The sequence below is a fragment of the Neomonachus schauinslandi genome, chromosome 1 (assembly GCF_002201575.2).
Source record: "Neomonachus schauinslandi chromosome 1, ASM220157v2, whole genome shotgun sequence".
NCBI lineage: Eukaryota > Metazoa > Chordata > Mammalia > Carnivora > Phocidae > Neomonachus > Neomonachus schauinslandi.
Window position 1 is genome coordinate 128,416,844 of NC_058403.1, and position 16,244 is coordinate 128,433,087.

At 40.8% G+C, this 16,244-nt stretch overlaps 1 protein-coding gene across 1 annotated transcript in view; it reads right to left on the reverse strand.

Moving 5' to 3' along the window:
* LOC110570658 (collagen alpha-4(VI) chain-like) overlaps positions 1 to 16,244 on the reverse strand; it is a gene marked incomplete at its 3' end in the record, with an annotated part of 83,050 nt that overhangs the window by 8,410 nt on the left and 58,396 nt on the right. The window contains exons 25-32 of the mRNA XM_021678709.1: positions 15,518 to 15,568; positions 10,843 to 10,878; positions 10,676 to 10,738; positions 9,340 to 9,402; positions 8,121 to 8,156; positions 7,104 to 7,140; positions 4,255 to 4,266; positions 3,673 to 4,166 (exon numbers count right to left, since the gene is read on the reverse strand). Coding sequence (XP_021534384.1) covers positions 3,673 to 4,166; positions 4,255 to 4,266; positions 7,104 to 7,140; positions 8,121 to 8,156; positions 9,340 to 9,402; positions 10,676 to 10,738; positions 10,843 to 10,878; positions 15,518 to 15,568 — 792 coding nt within the window. The remainder of the gene's footprint in view (positions 1 to 3,672; positions 4,167 to 4,254; positions 4,267 to 7,103; positions 7,141 to 8,120; positions 8,157 to 9,339; positions 9,403 to 10,675; positions 10,739 to 10,842; positions 10,879 to 15,517; positions 15,569 to 16,244) is intronic.

A 16,244-nucleotide genomic window follows, 5' to 3' on the forward strand; every position in this document is an offset into this window, starting at 1 on the left:
TGGTAGAGTCTGAGATTTGGCATTTTTCATGGACCTGGGTAATGCTCATGCTGCTGGTCCCAGGACCACATTTTGAATAGTGATGGGTTAAGGTGACAAGGCATGAAAACCACGTAGCATGGTGGTTGGAACTTCATAGGTGCTTACTAAACAGAAGCTGTCTAATTTAATAAAGAGTTACTGGGTGAAGAGGCACTCTTCAGGTCCTTGAAGAGATGGTAATAATAATGGCTATCCACTGAGTATACACAAAGAAAGTGTCAGTTCGATGTCCCGGTAGGCACTACCTTTTAGAACTCTTACAACAAATCTGTGAGTTTATCCCCATTTTATAGGTGACTAATTGAGGCCCCAGTGTCAAGAACACATCCAGATAACACATGGGACAGAAACAGAGTGTGAAGTCTCATTGCCTCATTCCTTCCCTTGGTTGCTGACCCTGGCCTTAGAGCAGTAACAATCTAATGGAAAACAGCAACCCACAAGGCCTCAGCAGCAGGTTATCCACGGCCTCTGAAAGAGCCTCTCTAGGCAACCCAACACTTTCTTTAAAAAAAGTCCTTCCATAACTTTTCTGAATCCTGAAATTACACCAAAATTTAAAAGTACCTCCCCCATTTTTTTTTTTACCTTCCTCTTAATGTTTCTATCCTCTAAAGCTGATTTTTCTTGTCTCCATGATAGCCAGCACTCCATTCTTTGGATTCTTCTTTTTTAATACACAGAAATAAAAATAGGGCTAGTTCAGAGATTTATCTCACAGTATTATAAAGATAAAATGAATTAATACATGGGGAAAATTTAGAACTTCTAAACTCTCTTCCTGCTCTTGAGTTTTGAACTCAAAATCTCATTGCTGATGAGAATTCCAGACCTTGAGCAAGTTATTTAACTTCTCTGTGTCTCAGTTTCATCATCTGAGAAATGGGCCCATAATAGTTATCTCACTGGGTTGTTATAAGGATTAAATGAATCAATAAGTGGAAAGATCTTAGCACAGTGTCTGAGTCAATAAATGTGAGCTATTTTCCTGGGTACTGTTTCAAGGGAACATGTACTAGACTTTTGATAAAGAAAAATGAAATTTGAAACCTGGCACTCAAATTGCATTTTCCCTGCAATCCTCTGCTTTTTAACTTTAAAAAATGGGGCAAATATTTTGAGATACACACAGGCAATTGGATCCAGGCACAATAGTCCAATGCTGCAAAACTGGTTTTTTTTTTTTAGGGCTAAGATGACTCATGGGTGGCTTAAAAAATCTTTTCAATATGCCCCCACGGCCTCCGAAAACATTTAAATGGACTGAGAAGTTCGGGCATCTGTTTATATAATCATTTCAAATTGAACAACCATCATTTTCCCAGAAGAAGCATGTGGGTGTTGTTCTGTGAAATAAAATAACATAGAGGTGAAAGACAAAAACCTCACAGAACGTCAAAAGATTCCTCAGGCAGATAATTCCAAAGACAAATGATAGGATATTCCTACTCTCCTAATAGGATCCCCCTAAGGCTGACACACAGAGTAGGGGGGAGGTTAAGGGCTGCAATATGCCCAGTTATGAAGAAATGAGGCTTTTTCTGACAGGCCCTGAGAAGGGAGTTTCTCTCCTTGCCGGTGTCAACAGAAACGAGGTCATCCGTTATATGTGAACTGGCAAGCAACAATGTAACACTTCTACATTGTTACATTTAGGAAACAGAATTGGTTTCCAGCATCCCGGGGCAAGAGTATGTCCAAGAAACAGAAAGGAGAGCAGACAGAAGTGACAGAGCTGAGGTCCAAGTATACTGAAGCTGGTAGATTCTTTTCACATACCATTATACCCTTTTACCTGGAACCCAAAGCAACTAAGAGGCCAAGGACATCCTGACCAAATAGTAACCCTACATCAGATCCCAACAGTCTGCCCAGGATCCTCTCAGAAAGCCGCACTGATGGGCATTTGAGGAATGTAACTGTACCCCAAGGATCACTCTCCAAATGTTAGGGAGATGCCTTTTTGAAAATAGATCATTACACCAGGGAGGGAGCTCGATAACATTCACTTATGACCCCCTCTCCATTTTAGAGCTGAGCAAAATGAGACTCAGAAAGATGAAGAGACTTTTCCAAAGGCACCTCATTGTTGATGGAAGAGCCAATCTCTAATTTTAACTGTTATTTGGTTACATCCTGCCTTTATGCATCCATTCAGGAAGTTATTGAGAGCTGCCCTCTTGCTAGCCCATCTCTGTCCACACATCCTACTGGACAAGAGAGGTGTAACAGCAAACAAGGAACTCAATGCTCTGCATTTTAACTTTGTTTCTCAAAACCCAAGGCATGTAGTCCAAAGGTTTGCAAGCTATCATAATTTTACCTATTGATTCTTAGAGGCATATTCACAGCTGTGATAACAGTGTCTGTCACCTACCATTTCTCCTTAAGAGAAAATTAAATGGTCTAGCACAGCTAAATTGATTAGCTATTAGGTTGAACCATATGACATTTCCACTTTTGCTGGTCCAACACAGTTGAATATTGGCAATGTCACATGGTTCAGTCTGACATTCATAAGCATCCTGGAGTCTCTTAAATAGAGAACCACTCTTTATTTTGATAGATCATCCCATATATTCCATGAGAATGTGTTACATGGGTTTCAGTTAGAAAAGTCAAGTCTGGAGAACAGGTAAATAAATTGTGGTATATACCCACTTAGCGTAGTTCAGAACAGCAGTAAAAAAGAACAAGTTCCCCACATGCACAACATAGATAAACAAGGAGAACAGACATCATGTTGAGTGGAAGAAGCCAGATACGAAAGAGTACTATATATGCTATAGAATTCAATTGAAATGAAGGTTCAGAACAAGCCAAACTGCTTATTTGACTGCAACAGAAGCCAGAAGAGCAGTGACTCTGTGGAGTGTGTGGTTTGGGGAAACATGAGCAAAACTTATAGGATGTTGAAAGGGTTCCAGATTTTGAATGATGTCTTGGTCACAAGGGTTTAAACATTTATAAAAATCCATCCAGCTGTACATTTTAAATTAAAGCACTTTGCCCACTTTGTTATATGGGTATGTGTTTTATACCCCAAGAAAGAAAGAAAAAAAGAAAGAAAGAAAGAAGAAAGAAAGAGAAAGAAAGAAAAAGAAAAAGAAAGAAAGAAAGAGAGAAAGAAGAGAAAGAGAGACAGAAAAGGCAAGGCAAGGCAAGGAAAGGAAAGGCAAGGAAGGAAAGGAAAGGAAAGGAAAGGAAAGGGAGTTACATTCTACAGACTCTCCTGATACAATTTAGCATAGTGGGGAAGCATAGGCTCTAAAGGCAGATAATATCAATCTGCTACTAACCACATATTTGACTTTTGATGGTATACTTAACCTCTCTAAGCCTCAGTTTTCTTATCTCTGAAATGGAGGTATACAGTAATACCCACCTCATAGAGTCTTGGGGATATTAAATAAGTGAATGTTTGTGAGGCACGTAGCACAGAAGAAGCGCTCAAGAGTGGCCAGTTGGTACTAGTAGTTAACACTAGCAGCAGAGTCCATAACGAGGATCCCGCCCCCCCCCCCCCCGCCCCGCCCCGCCCCGGCCCCTGCATTCACATCAATGCGGTCCTTGATGGAAGGGTAAGAAGCAGGTACTAAGCGCCTGCCTCCCAGGAGCTCCCCCGCTTACCAGCAGGACATCCGGGAGGTTGTGCTCCTCTGTGAAGGTGATGATCGCAGAGGTGATGTCCAGAGCACTGAGCTCCAGAGTGGCAGTGCTGAAGGCATCCGTATCGTGAGCCCAGCCCGCCTGGAAGAACACAGCCACTTTCCTCGCGAGAAGGCCTGAGCGCACACGTTTGAATACATGTCTTGCGACAAACCTCATGGCCTCCCCAAGGTTCCTGCGGCCAGAAGAGCCTTGCAGCGCGATTGTCCTGACCGCCTGCAGGAGCGCGGGCTTCCCCTTGTGGTCTGAGAAGCGAATCAGGTAGTCTGTTTTGGCGTTGTACGAAAGGACGGCCACTCTGGCGCCCGTTGGGCAGTTACTCTCACTTATTTCCATCCTCATCAACAGAGATAATAGAATGTTTCTCATCCTCTCAAAATCCGACTGGGAGACGTCATTGGACATGTCCAAGGCAAAGACCACTTCACTAGGGAACGCTGGGCATTTGGAAACACCTTAACACAATGGACACGCAGATTTAAGATTTTCCGTAATGCCTCTGAACAGGTGACATTTGAGTGAATAAGAAGATATATTATTTACCTGTTGAACAAGCTGGAAGGGAAATTGTTTTGGAGAAAAAACAAGACATTGTTAGTTTATAGTTGTCCAGTTTCCAGGTGAGTGCTTCAATATTGAAAAACCATCTCCTCTGAGAAATTCAAGCAGTGACCTTCTCTGACTCCTGCCTGAGTTTGGCAAAGACCTCGATTTGCTCCCCAATCCATTTTCCCTTTTTTCTATAGTAGTAGATCTTCAGTCTCTGGGCATATGGCTGCCTGGAAAAAAAGACTCCATTTCCCAGTGGGGGAGCTGTCCTATTACATTCTGAACAATAGAATAAGAGAAATGGTTGAAACGACTTCAAAAAGATATCTATCCCCTTTCCCTTTCTTTTCCTGATAGCTGGAGCTTGGCCAACATCTTGGACCTTGAGGTGATTTGGGAAACAAAACACCCTCCCAACAATGGCAGAGCAAAAAAGAATAAAGAGCTCATGTCCCTGAATACTGTGGAGCTCCGTATCAACCCCAGACTGGCCACTTCCTGGCTTTGATCTGAGAAATACCTTTGTGTCATTGCTATTGAGCACTGAGGTCATGCTGTATTGAACTTAAACTTAACTAATTCACTGAGCTATTCTGAAACTATACATATATACACACACACACATATACATATACACACACATCTAAAACTGTATATAATATACAAGATATATCATATACTATATATTATGTATAAGTGTGTGTGCACACGTAATATATTTTTATGGAAAATATCAGAAAACAAAAAATTAAAATTATCCTTAATTCATAATGTCTATGTATGTATTTGTATAAATTTAATTTATTTTATTTTATAAAAACTTGGACCTTAGTATATGTCTTATTCTGAATCTTTTTTTTACTTAGCATATGATAAACATGTATTCTTTCTTTTTTTAATTTAATTTTATTATGTTATGTTAATCACCATACATCATTAGTTTTTGATGTAGTGTTCCATGATTCATTGTTTGCGTATAACACCCAGTGCACCATGCAGAACGTGCCCTCTTTAATACCCATCACCAGGCTAACACATCCTCCACCCTCCTCCCCTCTAGAACCCTCAGTTTGTTTCTCAGAGTCCATAGTCTCTCATGGTTCGTCTCCCCCTCCGATTCCCCCCCCTTCATTTTTCCCTTCCTACTATCTTCTTTTTTTTTTTAACATATAATGTATTATTTGTTTCAGAGATATAGGTCTGTGATTCATCAGTCTTACACAATGTATTCTTTTCATCAATAAATTTAGAGCAGTATCACCTAGTCCACTATAGATGTCTCATGATACTCCCACCAACATCCCTTTGTGATGAGCATGCTTGTACATGTATCTGTGCATCTCTGTCCAATTGTGGTCCTCTATAAATCTCTATAATTATGGCTTTTGATATGCAGGGTCCAATTGCTCTTTGGAAAGGTTGTACCAACTGACACTCCCACCAGCAATATGCATTTTATACATTTCCCAAACTTAGATAGAGAATTTTTTCTCATTTTAAAAATATTTCCAATTTGAGAGACAAAAAGAGTATCTCATTTTCGTTTGTATTCTTTGACTTCCTGTGAGGTCAAACGTTTTTACAGGTTTATTGGTCATTTGTATTTTTTCTTCTCTGAAGCTTCCATTAGTGTGTTTTGTCCATTTTCAATCTATGAGTTTTTTTACATTAGGTTCAACAAATATGAAATATCTGTGCTTGTGGATAAAAATGATTGAGTGGGAGCAATTGTATATATTTCGACATGACAGAATTAACAAAATTAGGTCCTTGGCTTGGGTCCATTGCTTATATTGTGTATATTTTGTTCCCCACTTTTCTCTTTACTTTCGACTTCACAGTGCTTTTCAAAATAAAGGGGTTTTAACTTTTGATATGGTCAACTCTGACATTCTTCCTTTGTGGACAAAACTATGGTATTATTTTTTGTGATTTATAGAAAAAGGACTTCAGAATCTTCTTGAACAGCAACTGAATGGGAATGGACAGAAGATGGAGTTTGAATAAGCAGGGCTGGGTGTTTGTGGAGAGAACCCAAGCACCCAAATTAAGCACTCTGCCAAATCACTGTTCCCTCCCTATTGCTAGTGAGTGGTGAAATGTACATATGCAAATATCCAGGAATACACTGAAGACACTAAGTAAATTCCAGTCTGGGGATGTGACCAAATATTAAGATCTGATGATTTGTAATTCCATTTTTAAAACATAAATGCAAATAAAAAAGGACACATTTCTTATTGAAGGCTCCCTGGTGATCCCTCTTGTTTAAATGGATGGGATAAAAATAACAAAGCTTTTCTTTATTTGTTTTGTGATAAGAAGCACCAAGATGCAGACATGCAGGTATGCAATTGGCACTGCCTTTCATTCCACATGATAATGGAATTTCTCTTCGCTGTTGAGACAGCATGCCTTTCAGCCACTTCATTTCTGAGACCACATTGGCGAAGATTACTTACCCGAAAGGAGATTGAGCCAAATATATTAATTTATAAGAGCCTTTCATGATGGGGCCCCTGGGTGGCTCAGTTGGTTAAGCATCTGCCTTCGGCTCAGGTTATGATCTCAGGGTCCTGGGATAGAGCCCAGTGTCAGACTCCAGCTCAGCAGGGAGTCTGCTTCTCCCTCTCTCTTGCCCCTCCCCCGGCTCGTGCTCTCTCTCTCTCTCTCTCAAACGAATAAATAAAATCTTTTTTAAAAAAAGAACCTTTCATGATAGACAATGGTACCTCCCAAACCTCAGTCAAATCCACAGGTGATTTATGTCCCCAGTTCATGACCATGATTCATCCCCACTTCACACCACTGGCCCCCATTTGAGCCTTTCCCAAACAACTTACGGCAGTTCTCTTGTATGACGGCAATGATTTCACAAGGCTGTTAGAAAGATGGAGAAAGAGGGAAAAGGAAAAAGTATTTAATTTGAAGCATATTCAATCTCACTCTCATGACTTAGAAATGTCATCTGGGTATTATCAGTTTCTTTCTGAAGCTTTTTAAGCTACAATAGAAAACACAAAAATTGTTACAGCAGATGAAATGATCCATAAGTTATATTTCTAGATACAGTGGATATTTAAAAATATTTAAAATATATTTTATATACCATAGAGTGCTCATATTATTAGAGATAGGTAAATAAGGGGAACTCTTTTTTATTTTTTTTATCTGCCTCACAAAGCAATGGAATCAAATTTGACTTTGAGGAAGTTTCAATCCAGAAATCTTGGCATAAAAGGCAAAGAAATGTCTTCAAATCCTGGATCTCTGTGTCAGCAATTCCTGGAATTTTTCTTTAGAATGACTGCCAAGACATGGACCCTTCACACCCCTTTAGAATTCTGCTTTGTTCCTTTGATCTCTTCCTCGGTGTTCTGTTTATCCCTTGACACTATTACTTCTTGGTTCTCACTTGTCCCCACGTCCTTCCCTCCGCAGTAGTATTTCTGTGCTTGTGAGATGAAAAACCATCATAACTTTTCAGATTGTTTTCAGGTGTGTCATGACACATGAAGATAGACTCTACCATATGTCTATCTGCTTATAAAGTATTTATAAGCAACTTCTGAACTTTACAAAAAGGCATATTGTGTAGAAGTTGTAGCCTCAAAGTCTTTCTCTTCATGTCAACCAGTAGTAGTACTCAAAAACATCCAGATTGCCTCCATGACTTAAAATATTATTCTACTCTTTTCATTGATGTGATTATAACATTTCAGAGGAAAATCTATAAACTTAAGGTACTAAAAGAATTTATAAGAGGAGAAACAAAAGAATCCTTACAGATTTCTACCTTATGAAAGTGGAAAGCCTCATGTGCTAAAAAGAATAGGTTTAGAATTAAAATGTTCACCTACCGTCATATCTGCCAAGCCTTTGAGCCCCTTGATGCCCTGGGAAGAATAGAAATGAGTCTAAAATGTAAGATTCTGAGGTCCAATACATTATTCTCTGGAGTTGGCAAAACATCCTCAGAAAGATATCATAGTACATAGACCCCCTTCTTCCCCTACACTCCTGGCCCTGGAATTCTGGCTAACCCCTTAAGGAAGAAAGTTGGAGTGACTAGGAGGTGTGTCTCAGAACTCAGAGTCTAGGATATCCAGGAATATGCTACATAAAGACTCTTAGAAGATCAGGTCATCTTGAGAACAAGCCACAGTTTAGGATCCAATTCAGGAAAAGGCCTTTCAAGATCTCAGGACCATACAGTTCTAAAGTAGACCCCAGCCATTCCCTATCCCTCCTCCTCAGGCTACCCACCACCATCCTAACTCTGCTCTAGTGCTAAACAAGTCATCCCTGGAACCCTTCAGAACAGATAGGCCTGACTGAGGTACTCTGGGAGTCTAGAGATCTTTGTTTTTATTTAGATTCTACAAGGTAGTGATTTGTCACTTCAGGCAGGTCACTATAATCTTCTCAGCCTTTGTTTTCTCATCTGTAAAATGGGGATGTGCGTCATTCTACCTTCAAATTTTTGATTCTATGACTTTGTGGCTCCTCTACGGTAAACCCTAAATGCAGTGAAACCACCGGGTTCAGCCCCTGGCTCACTCACTGTACCATCTCTCATGAAAGGACAGCCTAGCCTCATAGGACAAGGGGTGGTGCAAAATGACAATAGCCCCAAAGTCTTTCCCTTCATACCAAATGACCTCCCAGGGAATTTTAAAAATATGTGTGGACTTGCAACATTGTCAATTTAGTTCAGATTATATAAACGTCACATTTTGTTAGGATTTCCTTCTAGTGTTTGCATAAATTTTGTTGCTCATCTTGTTTACATTGATAAACTCAGTCTCCGGTGAATTTTATGTATTATGTATTTAGACAGGTTTATAAATCTCCAGCCGCTCTAATATCTTCCCCATGTTCAAGTAAACAATATACATTGAATAAATATACTGTGTAAGGACTCGAAGCTAATGTCCTCAAAAGCAAATTTGGCTCATTCCCTATACAGATCTTCTAGTGCCTCCCAAATGTTCATTTCTTCATTCGGATGGCTCTTAGCAAATCCTTATTTACTTTTACACAAAGGTTGAAAATAAAAGAAAGACGAGTCCATGTTACCACTGGTCCTGGAGGGCCTTGGTCACCTGGAGTTCCAATAAGTCCAGGAAAGCCAGCATTACCCTAAAAATAGCCAAACCAAAGGAATAAGCTTCTCCTCTTGAATACAACTCAATTAAAACCATCAGACCCAGTTTGAGATACTAAGTTGTCATTATTTCTAAGATCCAATGAGTCTGCTATGGACCATTTAGTTTATGAACTGTATCAATGGAGTGAGACACCAATGGTAGAAAGGGAGGCAGTCTCCTTTGGGAGCCATCTAAATTGCCCCCTACAGACCTAAGCCCAGCCAACATGTGGACATACACACAGACACACACTTCCAAACCCAGCCTTAAAGGATGATCAATACTCAGTTTAGACTCCAGGTCATATAGTTAAAAGAATAGGAAATATACATTGAGAGCCTGACATCAAGAGAAAGGAAAATTTCTTTCACCACCTTCTAGTCTTTAGAGTCTGAGAAAAGGTATATGCTGACCACGGCTCACTGCTTGTCTTATAGGTATTTGAACTGACATAGCATTATCTGCATGTAACTGATGCTTTGTCCTTTTTTATTTGAAACCAGAGACATAAGTTTAGCTGAGCAGGGCAATATTAGCCAGCAGCAAACCAAGTTAGGCATAGTTCAATTTTTTTCTTTATGTCCTTGCCAATGTATGAAAATACCAATTATTGAGTGCCCCTAGATAATAAATATTCTCTTTCCTCTTTTCTGCACTGAACATAGTCCATGTCTTTTTCCCAGAAGGCCTTGCTCTCTAATGTCTATCTGATAAAAACTATCAAGGTTTTAGATATCCACAGGCTCTTTCGGAAAAGAGCTGCCAGTGATTGCAGCTTTTCGGGATTGAATCTTTGGAACCTGAGGGAATGGATTTTTAATGGTGGACTCTACAAAGCACAATGAAAACATGGCTCAAAGTCCACCAGGATGGCAGCCACATTCCTGAGAGTCTAGTCCTAAATTAGCTAAGGGAAAGTTAAGGTTTGAAAAAATCTTACAGAAATAGCAATGTTTGCTCTGCAGCTAAAACAATACCCTTCCAAATGATATCCAGACTTACCATAGATATTGATATTGTGTGACTGAAACTCCAACTTGGATTTTCTGTTATTACGCTTTAATGAGCTGCATTTGCATTCACAAGATCAATGAGAGTGGTATTAAGTGGGGGGGGGGGCGATGGCCTGAGAAAGGTGTAGAACGTTTACTGACTGAGGAGAAGAGCTTCCTGCTGAGAAGTCCATTAACCCAATAGAAATGCTCCTGTGAGGAGTGTCATGATGTGTACCTCTATAGATCTTGGGAAATTCCTTTAATTCTTACCCTCCTTCCTCTGATTCCCTTTGCCCCCTTCTCTCCTTGGTGGCCCCGATCACCATCTTCTCCCTCAAGAGAATCAAAAGCAAAACCTTGAGTTTGAAGAAAAATGACTACAAACAAATGACACATGCTGCATACCAGCCGCCAGACCCAGAAAGATAAATTCTTACTTGTGCACCAGGAGAGCCAGGAAATCCAGGTTCACCCTAGTGTCGGAAATGAGATAAAGTTCTGTTTAATGTCATGAGATTAAGTCTTTCTTTGACATTCCTCAGGGAAAAAGAAGAAACAACTATAATTTTGAGAAAACAGACTCAAAACAGGTGCCAGGAAAAACAGCTATAGCAATAGTTGTTATCTTGAGCTACTCCCAAGTGGCCATATTTTATTTCCATAATTCAATGTGAAACAACTTGCAAATGATTTTTACCAATTCTTCCCCTTCCTTCTTTGCCAGAGAGGAAGGGAACAATGGGACAATGTATTACATATTGTGTAATGGAACTTCCTTCTTAAGCATTTTTATCTGGATCAGACCAGAGGTCTGATCCAATGGAAACCAAAGGAAGGGGTACCAAATTGACTGCTGGAAAGCAGGTGCTCATTGTCAGATCAAAGCACACTATAAAGCAATTGTTCATTCAACAAATATTTAGTTAGCACCTACTACATGCCAGGCACTTTTCTAGGCACTGGGAATTGAGCAGTGAACAGAACAAAGACCCTGCTATCATGGAACTTACCTGCTAGCAAAGGAAAAATGTATGTCAGGGAGAGATAAATGCTATTCTAGAAAGGGGATTAAGGGATAAAGAATGACATAGATAGGTTTGGGAAGGGGGTGACTATTTTATATAAGGTGGTCAGACAAAGCCTTTTGGTAATGGCAGCATTTGGGCAAAGACCAGCATAACTTGAGGAAGCCAGCCAAACAGGTATCTGGGAGAGAGCATTTCAAGCAGAAGGATGAGTGTGTGAAGAACCCTGAGGCAAGAATATGAATGTGTGCTGTGTTTGAGGAACCCTGGAGCAGAATGGCAGGAGGGGAGCAGGAGGAGATGATGTCAGGGAGTTCACAGAGGGACCAGATTGTATAGAGTCTTGTAGGCCATGTTAACAGGGGGGTTAATTCTGAATGAAATCAGGAGCTGAAGCTGGGCCTTGAGTAAAGGAAATGACATGATCTGATTATTCATTTAAAAGATGGGTCTGGGGGTGCCTGACTGGCTTAGTCAGTAGAGCACATGACTCTTGTTCTCGGGGTTGCAAGTTCGAGCGCCATGTTGGGTGTACAGATTACTTGAAAATAAAATCTTAATAAAATGAAATAAAATAAAATAGGGCTCTGGCTGCTGTTCAGAGGACTAACTAGATGAGGCAAGAGTGGAAGCAAGGATGCCAGTTAGATGGCTTGGCCCAGAGAGTGGCAGTGGCAGGGGTGAGAAGTGATGAAATGCTGGATGTACTTGGAATGTAGACTCACAGTATTTGTTGATGGGGAAATATAGTAGGTGAGAGACAGACATTTATTAAAGATGCAGCAAGTGTCTGCCTTGAGCAACTGGCAGATGGGAGGCTCCACTCCCTGAGATGGGGAAGGCTAGAGGAGGGGCAGGTTGTCAGGGGAGTCAGTTTTGACTGACCGGATATTTGATGATATTAAAAGATTATTGTTAATTCTTAGGTTGATAATGGTATTATGGTTTAAATATTTATAAAGAATCTTTTAGAGATACAACTTGAAATATCTATTCATGGAATATATGATATCTGGGATTGCTTCAAAATAATTGGGAGAAGGACACATGTATGGTGGAATACATATAAAACAATATAAAACTGGCCAAGGGTTTTTCATTGTTTGAGCTAGGTGATGGGTACATGGGGAGAGGTGTCATTATATTAGTCTCTCCACTTGTACATATGTTTGAATTTTTCCATAATCAAAGGTTAACAAACAAAAGAAGAAGAAAAAGGAAGGAGAAGGAGGAGGGGGACAGAGGAGGAGAGGGAGAAGAAGAGAAAGAGGAGGAGGTGGAAGAGGAGAAAAAGGAGGGGGAGGGGGAGGAGGAGGAGGAGAAGGTTGTTTTGGGACACGCCAATTTTAAAGTGGAAACATGTTTAGAGTTTAAGAGATTGGTCCAAGCTGGAGAAGTACACTGGAGATCACATGATGATGATACTTGATGCCATGGAACTGGATAAGGTCACCTGAGAAGTAAGTGAAGAGGGGAATAACAGAAGTTTAAGGATAGAGTCCTGAGTCTTCTAATATTTAGAGGTCAAGAACATTCAAAAGAAACTGAGAATAAGGAGCCAGCAAAAAACAGGGAAGTGCTGTGTTCTGGAAGATGAGAGAGGAAAGGTTTTAAGAACAAGCCCATGATCACCTTTGTCAAATGCTGCTGAGACTTGGGAGTATGAAGTGGGCAGAGAATAGACCACTGGATTCAGCACCATGGGTTTTACCTTGACGAAAGCAGATGTCATTGAGTGGGCAGGGCCAAGGAACGAAGGTTCAGTTGTCATCAGTTAGAGAGAACCAGAGGAAAGAAAGTGGAGTTTCTCAACCTCGGCACTACTAATATTTTGGACCTGATGATTCTTCTTCATTGTGAGGGGCTGTCCTGTGTATTATAGGATGAAAAATAGAATCTCTGGTCTCTATCCACTAGGTGCCATTTGCATCCCCTCCCCCAGCTGTGACAACCAAAACATCTCCAGACATTGCCAAATGTCTCCTGGAGGGTAAAATCACCACTGGGTGAGAACCGGATACAGATCTAATCCGTCAAAGAATTTTGCCGGAGAGAAAGGGAACAATGAGACTATGTAGTTAAGTGAGGGGTTTTTATTGTATGTTTGTTTTTTAGATGGGCTATATTCCCACCTCTTTGTATACTGACAGGAATGATCTATGGAGAGGGAAGAAAATTTGATGATGAAGAAGAGAAAGGAGCCAGGACTTTAACGAAGCAAAAGGGAATGGAATCCAGTCCATGAGGGACACGATCAGTCTTAGATGAGGGCATGGACTCACATCCATAGCAGTAGAGAGAAGGCAGGGTACAGAGGGAAGTTTGTTGGCCTACGTAGTGGTAGATGTACGTAGAGGTTCTCTGCTCATTTCTCCTATTTTATTAATGAAAAAAGAAGCACAATTGTTTGCTGAAATGTGGAAGGGAAAGCAGGTCTTAGAAGTTTGAGGGAAGGGGAGAAGGTATGAAACAGTTGATTCAGAGAAGAGAGTGAACAGACGAGGGGAAGGCAGCCAGCCAGCCAATGCTGTTTAAGATGAGGCCATTAATGGACGCCTGGGTGGCTCAGTTGGTTAAGTGACTGCCTTCGGCTCAGGTCATGATCCTGGAGTCCCGGGATCGAGTCCCGCATCGGGCTCCCTGCTTGGCGGGGGGTCTGCTTCTCCCTCTGCCCTCTTCCCTCTCGTGCTCTTTGTCTCTCATTCTCTCTCTCTCTCAAATAAATAAATAAAATCTTAAAAAAAAAAAAAAAGATGAGGCCATTAAGCCTTGCCAGGAAAAACCCATGAAATGTGGACAGAATCTGTGTGTTCCACAGTGTTAGCCACACCACAATAAGCATAGGCTGCCTTTGGATTTAGTGCAGGGCTGATAGGTGGCTTAAAATATGGACATTTGAATTCTACCCAGAATTTCCCTGCTATGCAAACTCCCCACTAGAGAAGAAAGACTTAATTTGCCAGGATGGGGATCCCATGGGCTAGCTTCTACACTCAGATCTGTGTGACCATCACATATGTGTGACCATCATATGTGACCAGCTGTGTGACCATCAGCACATTACATCACTTCTCTGCATCTCAATTTTCTTATCCATAAATCAAAAAGGCTGAACTATATGATCACTGAGGTCCCCATTGTTCATCACTGCACAGATATTTACTATGTTTTGGGCATTTATACCCATTAATTATACTCAGGGCGTTTTCCTGATCAATAAAATGGCACTAGTGCCATCAAAGGAAATAAAAGAATTACAGGGAAGCCAGCCCAGAGTTAATTAGCTGGGCATCACTAAACATCCTACTGACTTCTTATGGTGTGAAGCAATAAATGGTTACTTGTAGACTGAAGCACTCAGAATAACTGTAGCAACTGACATTTGATATGTTCAAAAGCTTCATGTAATTTCCATTCTTCAAAACCCCTGTCAGCAACCCATTAACTACAACATGCTAAAATACCATCTTCTCATGGGAGTAGAAATATTCAAACATACTTGAGTACCTACTCTGTGCCAGGCTAGTTCCAGCAATACAAAATTGAATAAGGTAAATCTACTGTCAAGTTCACAAACTGGAAGGTAGACATATAGGTAGGGATAAATTATAATATAACCTCAATGGAAAGGGGCTACTCTAGAAATATGATCAACGCACTTTAGGAACACAGAGTAGAGGACAACCAAATCTGTTCATGGAAGTCCAAGAAGGCTTCCACAAGGAAAAGCTGATACTTGAGTTGGTCTGAGAAAAGGAGTAAAAATTGTGGCAAAGGAGGGAGATGGGTAAGCACATCCTAAATAGAGGCAAGAGTGTTTGCAAAGGCAAGGAGCTGGGGAAGTTCCTGGCTGGGGGGGGACTATCTGGCACAGGCAGAAGATGAGGAAAGGAGTTTGATTTTTAAATAAGGCAGTGACAAAATCAGCTCTTGTTTTTTAAGGAGGGAACTCTGGCAGCTACAACGTGTCATAAACAGCATTCAGAAACCATTTCTGGCGTACCACCTGGATAATAAGTCTTAGTCTAATAAAATAAAATAAAAACTATAGTTTTTAGTTCATAATACTCTGTAAGGCAAGCCTCACCTTTTTTCCTTTTCTTCCCGGATATCCATATCCATCTGGACCTAAAAGGCCCTAAGAAAATGACACAAGATGAGTGGTAGAGTTATCCATATCGGTACTTGGTTGATTATATTATCTGAACCCTTGGATTAATCAGCAGTGCAAGGAAGTGGTGAAAGCAGAGGGGCTTGGTAAAGGCTTATCCTATCTCACAGGATAAACACTAAGCTACCTTTATAGGGTAAGGAGAGGATAAAGGTTTAAAATTTTAAAAGACCATGGTATAAGTACTTTTTTTTTTTTCCAGTTTTTAACTCCTCCTTCAGCAAGATTCTATACCTCGGCAAGATGATACCACAGTTGTAGGAAGCCAAATCACCACACAAAATCCCCCTTGGGCTCTTCTTGCAGGATAAAGTAAGAATGGCAAAAGCTCTAGAACTTGGTAAATCTCTAGAGATAAAGACAGACTTTAGGGGGAAAATGCCAGCTCAGAGAAAGTACTTGAGAAAGTAGTCATTATTCTGCTGCTGACGGTGCAGTAATGATAATATTGGCAGACAAGTAGTACTGGTGGTGGAAGTGGTGGTGGTGGAGGTGATGGTGGTGGTAGAGGTGGTAGTGGAGGCGGTGATGGCAGAGGTGGTGGTAGCAGTGGTGGAGGTGATGGAGGTGATGGTGGTGGTGAAGGTGGTGGCAGCGGTGGTGGTGGTAGTGGAGGTGATGGTGGTGGTAGAGGTGGTGGTGG